This window comes from Drosophila willistoni, assembly GCF_018902025.1.
Source record: "Drosophila willistoni isolate 14030-0811.24 chromosome XL unlocalized genomic scaffold, UCI_dwil_1.1 Seg141, whole genome shotgun sequence".
In the NCBI taxonomy this organism is placed as follows: domain Eukaryota; kingdom Metazoa; phylum Arthropoda; class Insecta; order Diptera; family Drosophilidae; genus Drosophila; species Drosophila willistoni.
This window is the reverse complement of record NW_025814052.1, coordinates 3,488,659-3,511,096: the sequence shown is the minus strand read 5'-3', so window position 1 is coordinate 3,511,096 and position 22,438 is coordinate 3,488,659. Positions and strand designations below refer to the sequence as shown.

The 22,438-nt window shown below is 36.5% G+C and overlaps 4 protein-coding genes across 6 annotated transcripts; 2 read left to right on the top strand and 2 right to left on the bottom strand.

The window, feature by feature from the left end:
* Positions 1 to 902: 902 nt before the first annotated feature.
* Positions 903 to 6,354, bottom strand: LOC6649229. 2 transcript variants are annotated; one of them, XM_002071206.4, is made up of 4 exons: positions 5,691 to 6,354; positions 4,423 to 4,580; positions 3,478 to 3,670; positions 903 to 3,088 (listed from the first exon to the last, which is right to left on the bottom strand). In XM_002071206.4, exons 1-4 carry the CDS (start codon positions 5,757 to 5,759, stop codon positions 1,361 to 1,363), a joined length of 2,148 nt encoding a protein of 715 aa, XP_002071242.3. In that variant the 5' UTR covers positions 5,760 to 6,354; the 3' UTR covers positions 903 to 1,360. The 2 variants fall into 2 exon arrangements, with proteins under 2 accessions (XP_002071242.3, XP_023035093.1); XM_023179325.2 differs by lacking the exons at positions 4,423 to 4,580; positions 5,691 to 6,354 and adding an exon at positions 3,743 to 3,798.
* A 604-nt stretch (positions 6,355 to 6,958) lies between these two features.
* LOC6649228 (ribonuclease H2 subunit B) lies at positions 6,959 to 8,194 on the top strand. The gene is made up of 2 exons (XM_002071205.3): positions 6,959 to 7,374; positions 7,434 to 8,194. Exons 1-2 carry the CDS (start codon positions 7,017 to 7,019, stop codon positions 8,102 to 8,104), a joined length of 1,029 nt encoding a protein of 342 aa, XP_002071241.1. The 5' UTR covers positions 6,959 to 7,016; the 3' UTR covers positions 8,105 to 8,194.
* Positions 8,195 to 9,499: 1,305 nt separating this feature from the next.
* On the bottom strand, positions 9,500 to 14,788 carry LOC6649253 (transmembrane protein 68). Its single transcript, XM_023179049.2, has 4 exons — positions 14,693 to 14,788; positions 14,344 to 14,482; positions 9,804 to 10,470; positions 9,500 to 9,723 (listed from the first exon to the last, which is right to left on the bottom strand). Exons 1-4 carry the CDS (start codon positions 14,736 to 14,738, stop codon positions 9,571 to 9,573), a joined length of 1,005 nt encoding a protein of 334 aa, XP_023034817.1. The 5' UTR covers positions 14,739 to 14,788; the 3' UTR covers positions 9,500 to 9,570.
* A 702-nt stretch (positions 14,789 to 15,490) lies between these two features.
* LOC6649252 (E3 ubiquitin-protein ligase RNF185) lies at positions 15,491 to 18,835 on the top strand. 2 transcript variants are annotated; one of them, XM_023178938.2, is made up of 4 exons: positions 15,491 to 15,596; positions 17,424 to 18,150; positions 18,219 to 18,385; positions 18,471 to 18,835. In XM_023178938.2, exons 2-4 carry the CDS (start codon positions 17,537 to 17,539, stop codon positions 18,569 to 18,571), a joined length of 882 nt encoding a protein of 293 aa, XP_023034706.1. In that variant the 5' UTR covers positions 15,491 to 15,596; positions 17,424 to 17,536; the 3' UTR covers positions 18,572 to 18,835. The 2 variants fall into 2 exon arrangements, with proteins under 2 accessions (XP_023034706.1, XP_046867193.1); XM_047011237.1 differs by lacking the exon at positions 15,491 to 15,596 and adding an exon at positions 17,037 to 17,119.
* Positions 18,836 to 22,438: the final 3,603 nt, after the last annotated feature.

Genomic DNA, 22,438 nt, shown 5'->3' with positions numbered 1-22,438 from the left:
GAATTCAGTTTTACAATGAATTTTTCCAAACTATTCGATATTTTTGACTATTTCAAATGTCAACTGCAAGGGTATGCGAAATTCGGTAAGCCGAACATATTTTTTCCGGTATATTTATTGTTCTACTAGTATTCATATTTCATATCTATGCGTTTGTGTCTTTTGTTGTTTTTTTTTTGATTTGTTTTATTGTGTAATGTGTTGTATTTGTTTTCTTTTTCTTTATTCGTTTTCAGTAGGGATTTTTTGTGTTTTTGGTTTTCGTTTTTTTGTTTTTATTTATAGTCGAAAAGGCACTGCTGCACTCTAAATTTGCTTTCCCATTTCTCATGCTTTTTCTATTTATCATTTTAAATTTTTTGTTTTCTTTGCATTTTAGTCTTATTACACAATTTTTTTTTGGTTGTGTGTTTGTTCTTTGCTTTTTGCGTGTTTGTAATTCCCGAATGCCTATAAAGTTGTTTTCCTTCTACATAGTTTTTTTTAAAAGACAACACAGAAAAAATTGTTTGCGAAGGGGGAGGGGGCGGGGATCAAGGGAAAAGACCTGTCTAAGCAACATTTTTGTATAAGATTTCTAGCTGAACGATTCTTTGACTATATCCTATATATAACCCTTTTTTGTTTTATACAAGGAATACATAATACACAAAATTCAAAATATTTAAAAAAAAAGGAAAGTTACTCAAATTTGTATATCGTTTTTTTCTAGACTAAATTGTGTGTTTGTTTGTTTTGCAAGCGGCTAGACCCCTATTAAGGGGTCAGGGAATATGAGTTTTTGTCATAGGAACACGATCCATAAGCAGATCGGAAAAGCCTTTCACATAAAAAAAAACACAACTCTTCATATATATATGTACATATATGCATATACATTCGTGTTTTTATATATTTTCATATAAATTTATATCTACACCAACTGTCTATATGGAAAATTTATTGAATTAAAGTTTGTGCACAAAATAATAAGATTTGATCAAAACTATGACACAAGTCCGAGAAGCTTATTGGAAAAGGAAACCTTTTTCAAACACACTTTCAAACTGAATCCTTTTTGGTTAGTTTCTTATAATTCGTAACTGGTTCTAGCACAAAGTGATCAACAGGAATTCCAATTGTACTCACACAAAATACATAACATATGGATGATATAAATGTATTTATTTCTTTGACTTTAATTTGTTTGGAATTTCACTGAATTGTGTGAAGTGCGCCGAAATATTTCAAGGACTTGAGAACATCTTTTTTTTATAATGTTGTAAGGTTTTGATTTGTAATGTTGAACTTGAAGTTCAGTTGTTTCTTTGAAATTTGGAATTTGAAAATCTAATACTATAAAACTTTCAATTCACTATTACTATTCCAATTCGTTATGATGACGGCTCCGTCCCTGACCCTGACCCTGACCCTGCAGCCGACTTTGCGTTTGAGACTTATTTTTACTGTTGATTTTGGCTCTGCCTCTGGCCCCTCGTCTGGCGTTCTTCTCCACTTCGGGGCAGCCATACACAACGGCTTCATCATCGTCATCGTCGTCATCGTCCTCATCGTTTTCCTCATCGTCATCCTCGATAACATCCTCGTCATGCTCATTGAGCAGCAAGGGACTATCGTCGCCCAGGCGATTTGGCGGCAGACCACTGCCAGGAGTTGTAGGAGCCGATCGCGAGATCCAACCCTTGCGAGCCACACGACCTCGATTCACAAAGAAACTGGCGCCACTGACGACACTGCTGACAGGACTTTTTAGTACACAACGTTGAGCACCACTCGAGCCAGAGCCATTCGAGGATGTGACCAGGGCGGCCATGGGTATATACAGGGCTTTGTTAGGCGGCTTGGGGGCATAAAACTTTTTACTCTTTCCCGATATCGAGGAGCTAACTGACACGGAGGCGGAAACAGATCCAGAGCCAGATGTGCCTGCTCCTGGCGTGGCTGCTGCTGGTGTGGATAGAGTGTGCTGAAGACGCGGCTTTGTACCTGTGGCAGGTGTGGCTGTGGCTACTCCTCCTAATCCTCCTCCAAGTAAAAGTTGTTCATAACTGACGCCCGCCTGCAATTGACGTATCTGATCGAGTATTTCTCGCACCTCACCCGTGGGACTGGTGGCCTGAGGTGGTGAACTTGGTGTGCCAATATTAGCCAAACTGCTGACCCCAGAAGCTGCCGAACTGACAGTGGTCCCAGATGCTCCGCCGATTGCTCCTCCAACTCCCCCAGCAGCAGCTGCAGCAGCCGCTGGGCCACTCAATTGGCAGCAAGTATCCAAATTGTGTAAAGGATTCGGCTGGATACAGCCATTACTATAGATGACTGGTGTACCGCCAGCAGCTAGACTGCTCAATGATGCCGCCTGGGTGGCTGTTCCACTAGTCGGAGGCACTCCGTCCATCATAGTCGAACCCAAACCGGCCACACAGCTATTGTTGACGAAAATATCACTGAGACTGCTGCTACTTGTGGCCATGTAACGGAAATGCTGGTCACTCTGCGACTGCAGATGATAGCCACCCATACCCGATCGCACAGTCTCCTCCGGCGAGAAATTGCCACTCTGAGAGGATTGCAGTCGTGTGCTATAAAGAACTCCATTGCCACCCAAAGCCACTGTGGCATAATGTTGGGCCTGAGCCTGAGCCTGTGCCTGCGCCTGCGCCTGAGCCTGTGCATGGGCCTGGGCGTGAGCCTGCGCCTGGGACTGCATCTGTGCCGCGCTAGTTGAACTATCAACCAATTGAGAAGCGGAACGCGGTAATCCATACTGTCCGGCCATCAATTGATTTGATGCCGCGGGAGGTGGCTGCTGCGGCGGCGGCGCATGCGTCACATAATGATGTAAGCCCAATTCCGGACTGGCTGCCCGGGAATAGGGTGGCGGAACCAATGTATTCGCCTCATTTGCATTGCATATGAAACTGGAACTCAAGGAGTCCACTGTGCTGGCAGCACTCAAGGACCCAGCGGGCCGTACAATATAGTTGCGAAAATATTGAACCATAAGGTAGCTGGAACTGCCATTTCCTTTGCCATTGTCACTGTTGCAGGTGAAGACGAGCGGATACAGATCCGGTTTGGAGGTAACCTACAAGTGAAAATAATAAGAAAAGAATATGTTATAGTATTCCGATCTAGTCAACTCAAGAATCTAACCATTCAACTGAATAGTTTTTAAATTAAGGGCGGGAGATCAAGTTAAACAGACGGACTTGACTATATTGATTACTTTTCGACTTGTCATGCTGATAAAGAGGAAGAAAAACTCCCGAATTTCTCTCACTTAATCAACAATTTTTCTTTTATGATTAAACTTTTTTTAGATTCACGATTCAAAGTTTTAAAACTGTATTTCATGTGGAATGTGTATTAGATTGGCGTGTTCGCACTTCCGAAAACTCTTAAATTTCTTTTAGAACCGTTTTAGTATTTCAGAACATAAAATTACTAAAATTTCAATACTCCTTGATTACTTACCTCTGTGTATGGCGGTGGCGGATGATGAAATGAATTACAACGGCTATATTGAGGCGGAGCATAGCAGGAACCAGCTGAATCGCCCTCAGATTGTGTGTGATGCTCATTGAAGCCCCAACCGCAAAGGGTTCGGCGCTTCTTCCACAGTGAATAGGCACACAAGATGGCCAAGATGACGGCCACAACAACGCACCTGGAGAAAGAAACAGAGAGAGAGAGAGACAGTTTCTAGTGAAATAGTACAAGAAATGGTTGTTGGTCTTACTGCTCCGTTTGCAGTTGACGTGACTGAATGAAAAATCCCATAGATGAATGGAAATGGAGATTGGAGATTGAAATTGAAATAGTATATAGTTTAGATGGTCCTGCTGTTGCCGTAAACAAATGCCAACTGCCTTTTTGGCGACTCGAGATTTGATTATGTGAACCAGAAAAAGAGCAAGAGAGCACAGAGGGCAACAACGAACAACGGGTGGTCGGATGGTCGGTTGGTCGGTTGGTCGATTGGTAGGGCCTCATTAGTTGGCATTGCCATTTTGGCCCGCTTTGGGGATTGGCTGGGGTATGGCTGGGTATTGACAGTTTGTTGTTTGTGGGAAGCAAACATGGCAATGGAGGCAACGGGCGAGGGGTGGGCTTGCATAAGCCCCATCGACTTGACTTGACTTGTGACTTGACGCAAACCGGCGCCGGGGCCACCTTTTGCTGCTGCTACTGCTGCCAATAATAATATCTCGTGTGGCATACAATGCCAATCAGTTGAGAGCCCTCCGTATTTAGGAGGGCCTTGAACGGTAACCTCCAGGGAGCTCATGAGCTCAATATGACCATGACGAGCCAAGACCAGGCACATAACAGAAAGTAAAAAAAAAAACATCATAAGAAACCCGGAAATTGTCTCGATCTAAAACTTAAAACTTAGTCTCGATCTGACTTATAACTTACCAAAAGAACCAATGGCTGATGAAAAACAAATTCAGCACATGCTCCGATGGTTGTGGCAATTGTCTTGGGCCACCTTGATATGGTGGACAGCAACCCTGGGTGCAGCATTCCCGTGGCAGGGAGCAGATGTGGCCGCCCTCACAGAAGCGAGCGGTTACCTGGCAATAAAAGAAATGAATAAATAAACACATGGAAATTAGTCTCGTCTGTCTATCTATCTATCCATCTATCTGTCTGTCTGTCTGTCTACCCTTTTGTCTGTTTGTCTGTCTCTCTGTCTGTTTGTTTGTTTTTACTTGGAATTGGAATGCAAATGTCATTGTCAATAGCGAAACAAAAACGCAACACCAAGGGGGTCTAAAGGCTAAGGGTAAGGTTAGTTAGTTTAAAGACAAATGTCGTCATCTTAATCAAATTTTAAGGACTTTTGACCCCTATACATAATCATTAATATTATATATATGTATAATTATTAACAGTGGGCGGGGCACGCCAAGGGAAAAACTTGTATGGTTAAGGTCATTGTGGCTCCCTGTGGAAATTGTAAGTTTCAGTATTATAAATAATTAATTAACTAGTTCCAAACGAGTGTGAATATCCCCCATAACCGTTTAGTCTTTTGGGTCAAAGGCGGATTTGGGCATATGAAATGTGGGAAATTTGCAATTGGCATCAAAACTTATTTATTATTTTCTTAAAAAAGAGTCCAATGTTTGCATTGAAAAGCAATCTAAACGTTGTAAAAGTGTTTAAGAAACCAACTATTTGACTGTCTATTTCATACTTTTGAGGGCAAACGAGCTATTTGACTGTATATTGCATACTTTAGTGGGCGAATTTTCGCTAAAATTCACATTTCAAGATCCGTCACTGATTGGTACCCTGTTGATTTACTTCAGTTTAGGTTGAGTGAACTGAAACACAACACGCGAGTCAATTATGAGGAAAAAAAAACATGAAGAGAAACACATTTGGCCAGAATGACTTGTCTATTGATATTGATCAGAAATTTGACATATTATAAATATTGAAATTGTGGCAAAATTCTATTCGATGGGGTTCTTAAAATATTTATTTTATATTTAAATTTAAGTGTGTCCAAAAAAAAAAATGTTTCATTCAATGGGGAAAAAGCGAGGAAAAAAAACATGCAGCATTTATGATATTACGCTGACGGTGATTTGGTGAGGGGTGCGGGGAGGGATGATGTTTTCCAAAAGGGGTAGGGAGTGGGGTGACGAGGGCAAGCGAGTGGGGCTTGAACTTACATTTTGAGGCAACAGCAGCAGGAACAGCAGGGGCAGGGCCAGAAGCAGCGGAGCGTGTAACCACCACATGGTGGTCCTGGCTGCCTCTAGCTCTCCCTTTGTAGTCTTGCCTCGCTTCCTCTTCCTTTTTCACTTCCACTTCCTTTGTACTGTCTGTACGTCCGGACTGGCGCCAAATGTCCGTGCCGTGGTGTGTGTGAGCGTGTGTGTGTATGTATATATGGGGCTGGCCTCCAAGGGAGGTTGATTGTTGAAGTAGAAGCGGGATGCAGGTCGGAGCGGAGAGTAAATGTTGCAGCAGCCTCTCTTTCTCTCGTGCTATCTCCCTCTTTCTCTCTATCTCTATGACTCGCTGGCTCACTCACTCTCTTCTGCGTTTTAAGTCTCGTGTGATTTGTCCTTTTGTTTTGTTTTCGTATCTGTTTCTGCTGCTTTTGTGCTACTTTCTCTCGTTGTTGTTGTGGTTGTTGTTCTTGTTGTTGCTGCTATCTCACATATACACTCACATGGCAGGGCGTTTTGTTTTGTCCTTGACAGACGACAACGACAATGCAATTTTCAGCTGCATACTTTTGTGCGTTTTGAGCTTAAAATCTTATATAAAATGATCCACAAATAAAAACAAAAACACCACAGGATTCAACAATATTTTAAATTTCTAAAGTCTATTATAAAATTTGTTTCACCATTACACTGGCACACACACATACACAGGCACACACTAACTCACTCACTCGAATGGCCAAGAAAATTTTCTTTCTGTGTGACGACACTTTATTACCCACCACTCTATACTCTTTTAATCATTTTGGATTCTCATTTATTTGTTGTTGATGCTTTTTCACTTTGATGCCAAAAAAACTCAAAAAAAGTATACAAAACAACAACAAATTTAACCAATTGTATTCCTTTGGCAAATGTTTATGGCCCGCCCTTCACCCTCGAGGCATACACAACTTCGTTGGGCAGCAGCAGGAGTGGGGAGAGCAGCGAGAGTTTTGGTCTATAGCCAGAACGTGAGCGAGCATTTAGCGTGGGAGCGCACACAACAACAACTGACCAAAAAATTTCGGGGTTTTTTTTATCGTGATGCTAACGGATATCTGGCATCTGCGCTCATTTGTAGGCAACGGAAAAGCTCCACTGTTTGTCTGGCAACCTTAACAATTTAAAATTTCTATCGGTTAATCGACATTCCGGAGCAAAATGTATCGATTAATCGACATTCCGGAGCAAAACCTATCGATTAATTTTAACCATCACCAATAAACGCGCGTGTTTGGTATTGTTTATGTACTTTTGATTTGGTTTTGTGTTTCTAAAATAATGAGTAAAAAATCCACACGCTCCAGCCAACCAAAGCCGGATCCTGAAGCCGCCGCAAAGCCAACCACAGTCTCTGCTCTGAAGAAAATCCTGTTTGTCTCGAAATCTCTTCTAGAACTGGAAGATGCTAGCTCTGGTCGTTTGTGCCTCGAACGTTTCCATCACCCAGGCAAAGGGCAATCGGCCTTGTTTATAACCCATCCGAATGGCCAGATTATGGAATTACTGGAATATGCCGAACCCAGAAGGAGCTGGTTAATCAACAATGAAGTGTGCTCCAATGGCAAAATCTATATGACCATGCCCTTGGATCCCACACTGCTGGCAGTTCATCATTTAAGGAAGCACTGTGACCAGAGTAAGTTGTCCCTGGCCCCATGAACTGACCCGCCTAATTACATTTTATATAATCTTCAGAAGCCATATCTCTGGACTCTATTGCCGTGGAGGATTCATCAACTACACGGCTACTCACGAAATTTGTGCCCAGCCAGGGACTGAAGTGCATTGCCGATGTAAAGGTCTCGGGAGACCTAACATTTTACAAATACAATGCCGAACGCACTATGGCCTGGCTGGCCTTGAAGACCCGCCAGGTGCAGGCCGTGCTCAAGGCCAAACAAATCCATTGCGGACAGAATGCAGCTCAATCGCAAAATTTTGTGCGCAGCGAGAAACTGCAAGTGGAGAATAACTCCAGTGATGTGGACTACCTGCGTATGGCTTGTGATATTGTGGGACGTTACTTGGACATCGATCTGCATGAGATGCTAACCCACTATCTGGACATACCCAAAGAGATCCAAGCTCTGGCAGAGGAGAAGAATGCAGCACAAAAGCGCAAATCCCAACAAGGACAAGCTGGCGGCGCCCAAAGCAAGAAGATCAAATTGAATGCGGAATCCGAACAGGACCAAAACACAGAGCTAAAGAAGAGTGGCCTGATTGACAGTGATAGCGGTGGCTCCCCGCCAACTCCAGTAGCGCCAACTCCCCTCAAAGAGCACTCTATGACGGCCAAAGAGAAGGCTCTGGCCAAAGGGGCCAGAGGTAGCAAGAGTATAACATCATTTTTTAAAGTCAAATAGTTATCAAATCTATAAAATTTAGTTATTGTTTTTAATTAACAGTTACGTATGTAAGTTAAGTAATATTTCTTTTTTCCTTTTTTTACATTAAACGATTTTTATATATTAAACGATTTTTCATGTAAAAAAAAAAAAACAAATCTGATAAAAAATTCTCTGTTCAATGTTCAATTCAAAATGTATACCATAAAATTGAATTTTAGGTAATTTCAAATAGATCATTTGATATTCATTAACTTTTTGCCATACCTTTCACCCAGCTGCACACACCTGGATTAGACCCTGAAATTGTTTTATTCTTAATTACTCAATTGTTTTAATGATATGTCATATCAAGAGTGAGTTCAGGTTCTTGATTTAACCTTGAAATGAGTATTTCAGCCATGACTAAATGCCATATATGTTCGATTTTCGAACTCTCTTTAAAAAACAAGATGTAATTTGTAATTGTAATTCTTATCCAAGTAAATGAACTAAAACATGAATCATATGAATATCAACAATTAGGCAAACCAAAATATTGATAATCTTTTATAGAAATAAAACTCTTGACAAATCAGTTTATATAGTTTATAGTTAGTTTTTTTTTTTTTTTTAATTTTATTTTATTTATTTATAGTATAGTTTCCTCATTTTTTCAATGGGAAATCAATGTTAACTTTTCTTTATTCACTTTTCAGACTAAAAATCTTAAACAAAATTCCTTCATTACTATTACAATATATTGTACAAGGTAAAAATGGGTGTGGCGGAGGGGAGGGGGGCGGGGTTTCACTTATTTATATCACACACAATGGACACACAACACACATTCACACCAGTTCAGAAAAAATAAAAATAAAAAAAAAGAACAAACCCAATTAGTATGACAAATTTGTTAATTGTTTTAATGTGGCTAAAATTACGCTAAAGTAGTAAAAACAAAAAAAAAAATGAAATCAAAAAGAAAATAAACTCAATTCAGTTTGTTCGACCAACAAAATTTCGAGAGGAAGATCCATATCGGATTGTTTGGCCATAAAAAAGTTTTTAACAATTTTAAACGTTAAATATATTATTATTGCACTTAAGAAAGAAGCTAGCAAGACTGAGTGAGAGATAGAGAGAGAGAGAGAGAGATACTAGAACTGGAATAACCACTAAACGGAAGTATTACGACAGATATAAAAATATATATATAGGTTAATAAAAAGAATTAAGTAACATATAAAAATTTATCAAATACATATATATGCATGTATGTGTATGTATGTACATATATATGTAAATGATGAAGTACATGGAACAAAGTCTTTATGGCTGCATAGTAGCACACATTTGTGACTAACAGAGACAGAAGATGGACTGAGAATCTCTTGCATTTTCTATTCTACTCTCTACTGTCTTTTTTCTCCATTTCGTATTGATTCTATCCATTGATTTCACAATTATGTTTCTTCCCCCATCGAAGAAGAAGAATTTCTGGGCTATTGATCCTTCTTTTTCGTCTGAGTGTTGCTGAGATTAAGGCTATCGCTACGTCGTCTAAAGGCAGACGGCAATCGATCCAAGAGAGCCCACAGGATACTGCCAGGAAGTCGCTGATGCCGATTAATGAGTTCCTCAATGGCGGTGGCTACCTAAAACCCAAAACACACACGCAGACAGAAAGAAGATTTGATCAATCATTGGGTTTCAATTGGGATTCGCTCAGACTCACCTTCACTTGCAGATCCTGCGGCGACAGGCTCTCATCATAGGCAATGGGCGCACCCAAATAGGTGCGAAATTTAACTGGAAACCCACCATAGATGGGGTACACCGGTATACGGACTTTATTGTACAAACGCATAAAGAATGTACGAAATATGCCCACCTGACGGAAACCTTCACGCAAGTTTTGCGTAAAGCAGGGTATTATTGGCACTTTGGCCTCCAGGGCCACTTTGGCGAAACCCACACGATTCCGCCACAACAGCTCATAATAATGATCTCCGAATTGCGCCTCGTAAACACCGCCCGGCGATATGGCCAGCAGATTGCCATCCCGCAATATACTCACACATGACTGCACTGTGCCGGGACTGACATGAAATGCCTCCGAGATGGTGCCCCAGCCGGGTAATTTGAATAGGAAACGATCACCGATCGTGTAAATTAAGCGCTCTCGCTGTAACAGCATCCTCGAGTTCAGATAGTACATGTCAATGGGGATCGCGCCATGGTAGTACACGATCAAGGCGGGTCCCTCCTGTGGTATATTCTCCAGACCAATCACCTCATAGCCATGATAAATCCGAGCATGTGCATCCCAAATGGCGGCCACAATTTTACGGCCCACTTGCCAGAAATTTCGATCCGATTGCACGGCTCGCATAATAACTTGCCTAAGATTTAAAATTTATAGAGATTTGTTAGGTTAAAAAAGTTGATTTAACAAGAATATACATATAGAAAAAGAAGAAGAAGAAAGTAATTGATTTAACATGAATATATATACATATACATAATCATCACACATTTTATTATCAATATTCTTTTCTTGGCATCGCAAATTAATAAGTTTTTTTTTTCTAAAACTCATTTTTTTCGACTAATCTTTTCCCATGGGAGTTTTAATACATATATAGTAATACGATCTTTATGAAATTAGGCACAAACACTTGAATCTAAAATGATTATACAAATACTAAGTTTAACAAAAATCTGCAAAATATTAATCTGAAATTAAACCTATAATTTAAGAAGTTATTGAAAATGTTTTCCATATACGTTTATATTAAGAGAAATACTAAAAATGGCAACTTAAGTCATTGAAAGTGATTAAAATTCGAAATATCCAACAGATTCCCATACTAATTCTAAATAATTTTCTATTAATATTCTATCTTCTAGAATCTAGATATTTCTTTATATTTAAGACGTTTTTTATGGCCTACTAAAGAAAGAAAAGAAATTAAGAAGAAATCCATTTGAATTCCATTTAAAATAGGTAAGACAGAAATGTTATAAGGATCGATATCGTTCTTCCACCTCATCATTTTGAATGTTTTCAAGTTTTTTGTTCTTTTTTTTTATGTGAATGATTGTGATTCGTAATGATCAGTGCGTGTTGTTGCCCTTTGTTATCAGTGTCGTAAGGGAATAGGACGAGGTCGTTAATGCGTTGCCATTCGAAAGAACTATGAAACAAAACAGAAAACACCTTGTGTTTTGTGTTTTGAGTGTTGTGTGTGAACTCATTGATTTATTTCAAACACTGATAACACCTGTCATGGGCATTGGCATTGTCATTGCCATGGCCATTGCCAAACTAAATTTAAATACAATTATCAATTTTGCAATTAATTAGAGGCGTCGGAGAGACAACAGAAACTGCATGCCATGGCAACTCAATGGTATAGAAATTGTACGCTCAGCTGATAATGTTTAGAAATTGCACGCACCATTAGACCAAAATAAAATGCTTCTATATATTTTTCGATAGAAATTTTTGATAAAAAGTTTTCTATTGTAAAGAACTCAAAGAAGCATAGAAATTTTCCCAATGATTGTAGAACAAGTTAAACGATAAATCAGTAGCATTATCAGAATACATATAAGTATATATTCATTGTTTTTTTTTTATCTGGTTTTATAGCAATTTTTGTCAAATGAATTTTCAAAAAAAAACCTTAAGATTTGCGTTTCGACCGATTTTCAAATGTAATATCTCTTTTTAAAGCTTTGAATATTAATTCTAAACTTAAATGTTAGCCACTCTAGTGGTTCTTGTTTATGTTCTAAGAAAGATAAACAATTACAAAGCACAGCTAAATATTTTCAATATTCATTTTAGTAAATTTATGGAATATAATATTTTAAGTTGAAATGATTTCTTTCAAAATTGAAATGTTACTTATTGAAATCGGCTAAAGATTGATCAGACTGAATTATTGCCTCATTCCCTTTGAAAAAGTTATATAATGAGTTTATTTTATAATCAGGAGAAGGCGGAATGACATAAAAATGGGAAACAAAATTAATTTAAGTGTAATTTTTTTATGGTTCTATAATTCCTGTGATTACTTTTATGACAAATTGGGTCTGATGGCATTGATGGCGTTGTTTTGTCCATGAACTGATACGCAGCTATTAGTAAGCGCTTAGTAAACTTTTCTTTCTCTCCCTATCTTTCCCACCCATCCCCACCTCTTGGTCTGCTGCCCATGAGGGCTTTTGCTTATCAGAACAACAAATAACAACAGAAATATCAGAAATGTTTTTTATATTGGTACATATATGTATATAGGTCAGAAATACTCTGCAGTTATTCGATAAACTAAATTGGAGTGAAATTTCTAAATAGATAAAGAAATGTACATAACATAGTTATACCCAATATACTCGTATATATATATTTACAGGGTATATATGTACATATATGCACCCTATATTGATCGAGCAATGACAGTGAATTGAAGTGCTTATCGGGCAAGAAGTGAAATAAAATTGAGAAACAAAACAAAAGCTTTCTACTATCGAAGGCCACGACATTTTAGCTAGAAATGTATTTAGTAAATATGTATTCAATATCTCATTGTGTGTGTGTGTGTGTTTTATATAATTGCAAATTGTTCACTGACCTTTTGACCACAATTCATTTAGAATCAATGAGAAGTGTCTAATGATACATCGAATGTATCTAGTAGGGTAGCTATTTGGTCTAGTGGCTATCTTTTGAGAAATGTTTATCCACATTTAAGTTAATTAGCATGGTAGAACCGGTTCGTTAGAGAGTTGGAAGTAACAACAACAACAACAAAAGTTATTAACTAAAAGGGTTAAAAATGGTCAAAAAAGATATACCGACATTTGTATAAATATATACCTTTACATATACATACATATTATACATATATATATATATTTTCAAAATGCAAAGTCAGCCAAGTAAAAGTTGCCACCAAACAGACACAGGGAAAGGGAAAGAGGAAGATCATTTGCTTAACAGTTGAGCACGAACAGGAGCGAAACACAATAACCAAAGACCTCGTTTGGGGCCCTATAAAGTAAACTTTACAGGATTTCTCAAAACTTAAGATACAAAGGTTTCAAACTATTAAAAACTAGATATATTTATTTAATATTGAATTCTATTTTCAAACCCAGTGTAGATCAGAGTTCTTTAAGAATATGTCTGGAATCTTAAACCAATTTTTTTTTTGTTTTAGCCCCAAAACTTGGAAACACTGTGCATTCGCTCCTGTTACAAGCGACGACTTGGAGAGCTTTAAAGACTAAAAAAACAAAAACGTAGACAATCCAATGAAATGGTGGAAAATGGTTGGTACTTTGGGTACTTTAGGGCCCAAATTCTGCGCAATCAGCATGAAGTTTTCAGTTCAATTGCATGGTCGAGAGTTTTTCACATTCACACACAAAGTTACATATGTAGGTACATACAAATGTCTTTAGTACACAACTTTTTTGTTTTTGGTATTGTGTTTCCAGTTCATTGACCAAAATAAGTTTGAAAACACTTGGAAAACGCGTCAAGAGAACTTTGCATTTGGTTCCAAAAACAAAATAAATAAATTTTCAATGTTTTTTCTTGAGTGATTTGAGAGAATTGTTAATAAATAACTGAGTTAGACAGAGGTTTATGTAGGAATATACTACTTTAGGTATATAGCCTTAGCCTTAGAATAGAGGTTAATCTCTTACTTAGTTATAATCTCAGTTATCTATCGAAAATATCTAAATATTTAGTTTAGCTTAAAATCGGCCTCAGAATAGATTTAAATATGTTCCTTATATGTTCTTAAAACTGTCAAACACTTCATATTTCATGAGAATATCTAGGACCTTCTTATAAGAAATTTGGATATTGAATAAGACTACTTTAAAATCCTAGTAGTATTCCCGATATATAACATGACCCAATAAGAATGTGTTGGATATTGAATAAGACCACTTTAATTTGATTACCTTTTCAACATAAAAATTTAAGCTTAATGCTAAGTTTAGGATTACTTTAAACTAACTTTCCTAACTATCCAATATAATGGTCATTATAATTATTCTACCGGCATTTGCTATATGGTAAAAGTTTTTTTTTATTGACAAATGTTATCTACTAAAAATTCTTATTAGAAAATGATAAGGGAAAGTTAACTAGTTTCGATGACTTGTTGTCTACTATATCTTCGTATGTGCCTGCGTGTTTATTAGTAAGTAGATAATAATATTATACATTTGTTTTATTTTTTTGTTATTACCTGTGCAATTTGTAGATGAAGAGCACCAAGAATGATATGTAAATGAGTGCAACAAAGACCAAAGGCAGCAGGAATGTGACAATCAGCGGCGTTAGAAAGCGATATAGCCATAGTGAATAATCCAGATCGATGTACGATGCTAATGCCGATATTATATATATATACACATATATATAAACACATATATAGAGTTATATATATAAAAAAAAGAACACATTGAAAAAGATCGAAAAAATGGGAAACAAATTTTTATTTTTTTTTTAAAGAAAAAGAATAAGAAGAGTAAAAAGGAATAAAGTTAATACTCAAGAAATTTGAAAATATTAAAAAATTTTTAAATATTACTCACACAAAATGGTCTGGGGATTTTTTATAAAATTCGTTAGGAATTCCATTTTTGTAATTTAGAATCAAATTCAAATAATATTAAGTATATATTTATTTTTGATTTTTTATTTATTATTGAGGTTTCATTTGGTGTTGTTGTTGTTTTTGTTGGCCCAATTTTCACTTTTGCCGCTTTCTTTCAGTTTGCCTTTCTTTCGCATTCGCTTGTCTTTTGTTGCTGGTGTTGTTATTTTGTTTATTGTAATATTTTATCTACGTAAATATACATATGTATATATATATATATGCATATATATAGCGCATTTGTTCACTACGTTCTTAATTAAACCGCTTTGTTATTGTTTCCTCACTTATCTCTCACATTATTGTTCACATTTTTCTGTTTCATATGTTAAATGCACTTTGCAATTGTTGCTGATGTTGTCTCATCATTTTAGTTGCTAACATAATAAACAATTATTAATTAAAAAAAAAAAAATAAATAAAACTTCCGATGCACTTTGCATGTCTTTCAGCTGCTTGCTAGAACTTCGGCCACATTGTGTGTGAGTGTGTGTGTTTGCGGTCTTTGTGTGTCTGTATGCTTTCAATTTGTTGCTCGAACACTTTATGTTAATAATACTAGATTCTGTTGTGTTTTTGTTGCTTTCGATTGTATTTATTTATTTTCTTTTTAGTTGGTATTTCTGGTGTTGGTTAACTGTTTACCATCGCAATACTATTGTTAATCGATAATTACTTGAACACTTAACAACACTGAATACCTTCGAATTCGATTTGTCGATATCGATATATCGCCATCGGTATCAAAAATAAAAAGGAAACGAAATACGCAAAACACAAGTAAATGACATTATTTTTTGCATGGAAAAACACATATAACGGTGATTTCTGCAAACCAAAGTGTAAGAGAAAACTAAGCTACAGCAGTTTTTTTTAAAGCACAAAAATATTAAGGCAAATTTTTGCCATAAAAACCATAACAAAAACAATACATATGTTTCATACATGTATGTGTGTGCGTGTGTGTGTGTGTAAATTTAATATACATTTCATGTCAAAGTGTATTTGTGTGTGTTTTTGTATAGCCTGTCAAAAGGCAAAGTACACATCAGCTAAAAGCTGTCTTCTACCTTGAAGAATGTCGCCTCACTCCCCCAATCCCCTCCCTGCCCCCCACACACACACACACCCAAAGCCTCATCACTTCATCACTACCACCTGCTGACCGCTCCCCCTCCCCACACACACTACACCCAAACCTTTGCCCCTCCAAAAACGGCACCTGATATTACCGGAATAATAATATAAACATCACGCGTTTCAACGTTCTTGTTGTCTAATGATTAGCGTATTAAAAAAAAATATTTTTTCCATGATATGCACAAAACATACAAATGTTTATCTAATTCCAAAACTCAATTGTATGTATGTCATATGTATGTGTGTGTGTGTATACGCTCCACCCCTCCACATCCCCCCAACACACACACACATTGGAATATAGCCTTCACATTGCCCTACACTCAATTCCAAACTTTAAAGTAATTTGGTCTAGTGTCGAAAGTTGCATATCGAATACTGTTAATTAGCAGAAACGAGAACGAATTCAAAAACTCTAGAAAAACAACAACAAAAAAAATTCCAAACAGTATGTCACAAAAGAATGCTTACGAAATATTTTCTATCTATTTGATTAATCCATTGCACTAAAGATAAACTGCATAATTGCCTGATTATTCTACATTAATCACGATTAATCCAAGTCATGGCCATTAAGTGTAAGAGATAAGCAATAATATAACAGAAACCTAAACTTAGTATACACAAGGGCGTAGCCCAGGATCTTTCTCTTTTTGTGCGGGAAGCAGGGAGGGGTCAGCTCAGTTGAAAACCCCTCGCTATGCACATGGATTAGGGTGGAACTTAACACCAAGCATTTTCGCTTTAAACAACTGTTTTCAGCTTGAAAAACGCCCAATCAACTGTTGGCGTGTAGTTTTCTCATCGTCATCAGTTTGTACGCACTTGTAATTCACAACTGGTTGAAGCTTGACGGAAAAAAAAATAAAATCAGCTGAGGTTCGAATCAAAGTTCTAGATTTTTCGCTACACTTAAAGAACAAAAGGTCTGAAAACATAAAAAAAAACCTTTCAATAAAAAGTTAATTAGCTTTAGATTAAGTTAAATATGAATTCAAAGTTTTATCATTTTAGCGTTTTTTAAATATCGTTGAAGTAAAAGAATTTCGTTTTAGTTGTGATCAAGATCTATATACACACACACATAAGAAGTAGATAATATCATTTACATTTGATAAATAAATCAAAAAACTTGAATTTCATTTTCTCTCTTGATTTTGGTTATAAATTTTCGATATTATCAGATAATAAAATTTTGGAAGAAACGTAATGATTGCATTTTAAGGTGAGTCTCAAAACTGCAGCCAATTCTACCATAGAGTGTAATATTGATTGATTGATTGATTGGCTTTGTTTTGGTTGGTTAGAAAGTATTTTCTGTATTTGTAGGTTTTCACCACCCACACACCCATCACCCCAATCGTCCACCCCCTCATCATGTAGGTCCCAATTTTGCCAATTAGTTTCAGCCGCATTTGTTCCCACGATGGCAATATTGAGAGCAAACATCAATGTACTATACTGTATTGCATACATATATGTATATATGAAATCAAACTAAGAAATTGCATTTTCTATATTTTTTGCAGTGTGACGTCGCTTAGAGAAAGTGCAAAAGGAACCGAGAACCAATCAAACATTAAGAAATAACAGAAAGCGATAAATAAAAAGCGGACAATATTTTTTGTCATACAGAGATTGGATGATGGAGGAGCTACAATTGCCTACCACATCGAGGGCAGCTGCCAATAGAGTTGGCAGCGGTGTTAGTCCCATTGTGGACACTCAAAATATTGGCTGGGCCAAAATAGAAACTGAACCGGAACAGACTTTGCGTCAACGTGCAACAGGAAAGGGATCGACAACAGAAGCAACTACTAAAGAAATGTCAAATGTCGGAACATCGACTACCAGTACATCATATTCCTTTACAGGCAGTGCCCTGGCTAGTGGTAATATTGCCGATCTGAATGAATCACCAATAAACAATAGCGAATCGGCAAATGCAGCTGGATCATCATCATCATCAGCAGCAGGAACATCATCATCAGCATCAGCTTCAACATCAACAGCATCAGGAACTGATGAAAAGGATAAAGAACAAGAGGAGTCTCTATATGAGTGCAATATTTGTCTGGATACAGCAAAAGATGCAGTGGTCAGCATGTGTGGGCATCTATTCTGTTGGCCATGTCTCCATCAATGGCTATTGACGCGACCAAATCGTAAATTATGCCCCGTTTGCAAGGCAGCCGTCGATAAGGATAAAGTCATACCGCTCTATGGACGGAATAGTACACGCCAAGAGGATCCACGGTAAGTTATATACATACATACATATCCCGCATGGAAACCATTTAATTGTTGTCCTATCGTTGCAATAGAAACAAGGTACCACCGCGACCAGCTGGGCAACGTACAGAGCCAGACCCAGCGCCTGGTTTTCCTGGTTTTGGTTTCGGTGATGGCTTCCACATGTCCTTTGGAATTGGCGCCTTTCCATTTGGTTTCTTTACATCCTCGTTAAATTTTGAAGCTCGCCAAGCTGGCGGTAAGTTAATTCCACCTCTTTCTTATTCATAATATATCATTGCTCCCTCTCTCTCTCTCTCTCTCTCTCTCTCTCTCTCGCTCAGCTGCCAATCGTGGACAGACTCAGAATGAAGATGAACAGGCCCTATCCCGAATGTTTCTCTATTTGGCTTTTTTGTGCATCGGATGGCTGCTCTTTGCATAGCCAGAGATCTAAACAACAAAAGCAACAGCAACAACAACAACAACAATCGCAGCAATCGTTATTCAATCAATTTAGGCAATCCCAAACAAGGACAACGATGAGTGGCGATGATGATGACGACGAAAACGCGTAAATAGTAACAACAATTAGCACACAGTATCCTCCGGCGATAAAAAAAAAATAATATTCCAGCAGTCACTACTATAACTGAAAGTAAAAAAACAAAAAATAGAAAGTATACATGGGCATACACACACGCACACCCAGCCAGCCACCCATACTACACACACACACACACACACACATAGAGAGTGAGAGGTCGTCAGTGAGGATATGTAGGAGTACACGGTTTCCCGTTGTGAATGGGTAAACAAAAAACCTTTGCGTTTCATGACGTCGTCTTTCATTTTCAATTGTACATTTAAAATGTCATATTTAATTATATTCGTGTTCTTTAGCCAGGAGTGTGTGTCATATGTGTGTGTGTGTGTGTGTGTGTGTGTGTGTAGGGTGTAGTGTGTGTGGGTAGTGTGCATGTGTGTGTCTATATAAGAATTGAGAACTCTCTCCACAAGAATTAGTGCTAAGAAGGCCAAACTAATCTAAATCATTTCTATGTATTCTTGGGAAAGTCTTAAATTATATTTACCTACATATACACACATACAAACATAAGAACACACACACACTCACACCCACACACACACACGCATACATATATGTATTTGAGAAAATTGTAAAAAGGAAATGGAAATACATAACGAAACAAAAGACAAAATCACACACCAGGCCACACATAGATATTTGAGATAGATTGCCTATATTGTAATTGATCAATCCGTGTTCTCTCTTCTTTCATTATTTTTTTTTTTGGTTTATCATTACTTTGTTTTCAAATTTTATTAATATTTTATTGATTTACTTGTAATCTCTGTTTTGTGTGTGTATTATTTAAAAAGTCATTCAAAAACGTCTCTTGTGTTTTTTAAATGTTTATAAATATATGAATAAAATATAAAAAGTGAAACAAAAAGTAAATCCAGCATAAATTGTCAATGATCTTTGGTTAATTTATTTAGACAAAAGCGTAATAAATTAAGAGTTGACCTGAAAATTAAGTCAAAAAAACTTGTCTAGACATTTTCTGATAATTCTTATCATTATCCAAAATCGATTTGAACTAGAAATTCTGTCAATGTTCTCTGTTCTGTCCTATGGGATTACATATTAAAGGCTTTCGAAATAACCACCTCCCCTTAAGTATGCAATAAAAATGTACTTTTATTCGCGATGATTTGTTTCTGCAATAAAATGCTCTAAAGGTTTCACGCTGGGCCAATCGTCGGACCTTTGGCTTCTTCGAAAACAAAACTCAGTTTTAATGTTACTGATTTAAAGTATGAAGTCTATATATGATAATATATATATGTATAAAGAATCAATCAAGGCCTGCTTGCTTTATCGAATTTCAAAGTATGCAGTTTGTTTTGATTAAATTGGCTGTAAATTTTTGTTAACTTTGTTTTTCAACAGTTTTTTTTAGACGTAAACTAAAACAAAATGTAAAACTTGAATATTGAAAAACCTAAATTGAAGAACCAACAAAGAGAAAATACTTAAACAATGTGTTGGTTGTTTTGTAAATCATAACTAAATTTAATTTGGAATGCATAATGTAGAATGCGTATTTAGATGTTTTCATAGGTTGAAATGGTATATTAAAGTCACCAAAATGTGTGTAACAGGCAGAAGGAAGCTTCTCCGAGCCCTTAAAGTATATATATTCTTGATCAGGATCAACAGCCGAGTCGATCTAGCCTTGTCCGTCCGTCCGTCTGTCCGTATGAACACCTAGATCTCGGAGACTGTAAAAGCTAAACCACTAAATTTGGTATGTAGACTCGTGTAGTATGTAAAGTGATCAAGTTTATTTTAAATTTTTTGCCACGCCCCTTTCCGCGCCCACAATTTAAAAAAAGCGTTTATCTCAAAAACTATTCTAGCTAGAGACACAATATTTGGTACATATATTTGCTTAGTAAATGCGCACATTATGTATGTGTAAAGATTTTGCCACGCCCCTTTCCGCCCCCGTAATTTGAAAAAACTCGATTATCTCCCGTAATTTTCCACCTTACGCAATTAAATTTGGCACACTTAAATTTGATAGTAATATCCAGCAAAATACCAAATTTGAACAAAATCGGACAAAAAACAGTCGAGTTACGGATATAAACGTTTTTCCATAAGGCCAGAGTTGGCCGTTGGCTGGTGGGGGCGCCAGGGTGCTCGTATGCTTGAGTAAGCGAGATATTAAAATTGTGAAAATGCATTTGTTTAATAAATTTGAAACATTTGCTTTACTGGTGTATGGTATACCCAAGTCGGCGAGACGACTTACTTCATTTAATAAGTTTCTAAATGGTTTTATCCTGCTTTGTCGATATCTTTAACTAGACGGGTCTATGTAAATTCAATTTTATAATTACGCATACGCAATGTGTGCTTATATAGGTAAGGATAGACGTGGCCAAATTAATCCAAATTGTTTCCATTTTTTAAGCAGTTTGATAAAGTTTAAGCTCGTTAACCCATAAATAAGACTTAATGCCAAAAAAAAGCGACCTTTGGGCCGACGTTGGGAAATCATTTTAGTCCAAATCAGTAACCAAAAAAGTTCGAAATATTTTAAGGAGCCCTTTTAGACATTCAGGCCTAAAATTAGTTGCCATAACTCTCATTTATATAGTAGATTTGATGCTTTTTTGTTTTTTTAATATATTAAAATTTTTATTAATGCATTTCAGTGTAAAAATTAAAATGACACATTTTTCCTTACGTAAATTTCACATGTTTCTTCCAACTTTCTACTACTATAACTTCCTGTTTTTATCGCTCAACCCTTTTTGCTTTTTTGTTTTGTTTGTTGTTGTAATGACAAGTATATGTATATGTACCTATGTATATATAAAACAAAATACAATATACGAGAGGCTAAATAGATGAGCAATTGATTCTGATTCTGAAATCACTTGAAAATCAAAATCCATTGCAGACCAAAAGAACCCAATACATACATATATATATATATATATATATACATATTTCAATTACAATTAGAATCGTTTTGTGTAAATTTAATTGCAATTTTATTGTTTCCAGTTTATTATCTAATTTTATTTGCATTTCGCTTTTTGCTGCTGTTTGTTGTTGTTTTTCTTTAAGCACTTTTTCTTTTTAGTTTTTTTTTTGTTTTGTTTTTAATGTTTTTGTTGTTTTATATTTGTTTTGTTTGTCCTTGTATACAATTTACCGAAAACTTTCCCTTTCTTTGCTTTGCTTTGCCATCCTTTCTTTCTTTCTTTTCTCTGCCTTACGAAACAAAATATATAAGTGTAAAAGTTAAAATATATATTTAAATTTTCTAAAAGCCAAAATGTAATTTAAAAGATAACTTAAGTTGGTTGTTTGTTTTAAAAATAATATTGGGGGATTGCTGGCATTTTTAAATATAATTTCTTAATCCTCTTTTGTTTTTCAATTTTTTTGCTACGTTGTTTTTTGCACATTTTTTAGCTTAGTGAATTGATCGGTCGATCAACTACTATGTATATGTATGTATATATTATATACATATGTATAAATAAAAACCCAATTAATACGCACACATACTTATGCATGAAGTAAAGAAGAAGAAGTTTTCCCAAAGTTGTCCCAAAAATTTACCCCCCCCCACCCCAAAAAAAAATTGTGACTCAAATCTGATTTGATGGCAATTTTCAACAGGAACGTACATATGTATGTGTGTATGTGTGTGTGAATAGATGTTTCTATTCTTTTATAGCTCTCTAATAGCAAAAAAAAAAA

Bases quoted from the DNA above. Each gene is read 5' to 3' on its own strand.
- LOC6649229 (XM_002071206.4), bottom strand. From the start codon at position 5,759: ATGTGGTGGTTACACGCTCCGCTGCTTCTGGCCCTGCCCCTGCTGTTC. The intron at 4,581-5,690 runs GTAAGTTCAAGC...TTTTATTGCCAG, and splicing joins TGCTGCTGTTGCCTCAAAAT to GTAACCGCTCGCTTCTGTGA. The intron at 3,089-3,477 runs GTAAGTAATCAA...TTTCACTTGTAG, and splicing joins CGCCACCGCCATACACAGAG to GTTACCTCCAAACCGGATCT.
- LOC6649228 (XM_002071205.3), top strand. From the start codon at position 7,017: ATGAGTAAAAAATCCACACGCTCCAGCCAACCAAAGCCGGATCCTGAA. The intron at 7,375-7,433 runs GTAAGTTGTCCC...TATAATCTTCAG, and splicing joins AAGGAAGCACTGTGACCAGA to AAGCCATATCTCTGGACTCT.
- LOC6649253 (XM_023179049.2), bottom strand. From the start codon at position 14,738: ATGGAATTCCTAACGAATTTTATAAAAAATCCCCAGACCATTTTGT. The intron at 14,483-14,692 runs GTGAGTAATATT...TATCGGCATTAG, and splicing joins AAATCCCCAGACCATTTTGT to CATCGTACATCGATCTGGAT. The intron at 10,471-14,343 runs GTAATAACAAAA...TTTAAATCTTAG, and splicing joins TTCATCTACAAATTGCACAG to GCAAGTTATTATGCGAGCCG.
- LOC6649252 (XM_023178938.2), top strand. From the start codon at position 17,537: ATGATGGAGGAGCTACAATTGCCTACCACATCGAGGGCAGCTGCCAAT. The intron at 18,151-18,218 runs GTAAGTTATATA...TCGTTGCAATAG, and splicing joins ACACGCCAAGAGGATCCACG to AAACAAGGTACCACCGCGAC. The intron at 18,386-18,470 runs GTAAGTTAATTC...TCTCTCGCTCAG, and splicing joins TGAAGCTCGCCAAGCTGGCG to CTGCCAATCGTGGACAGACT.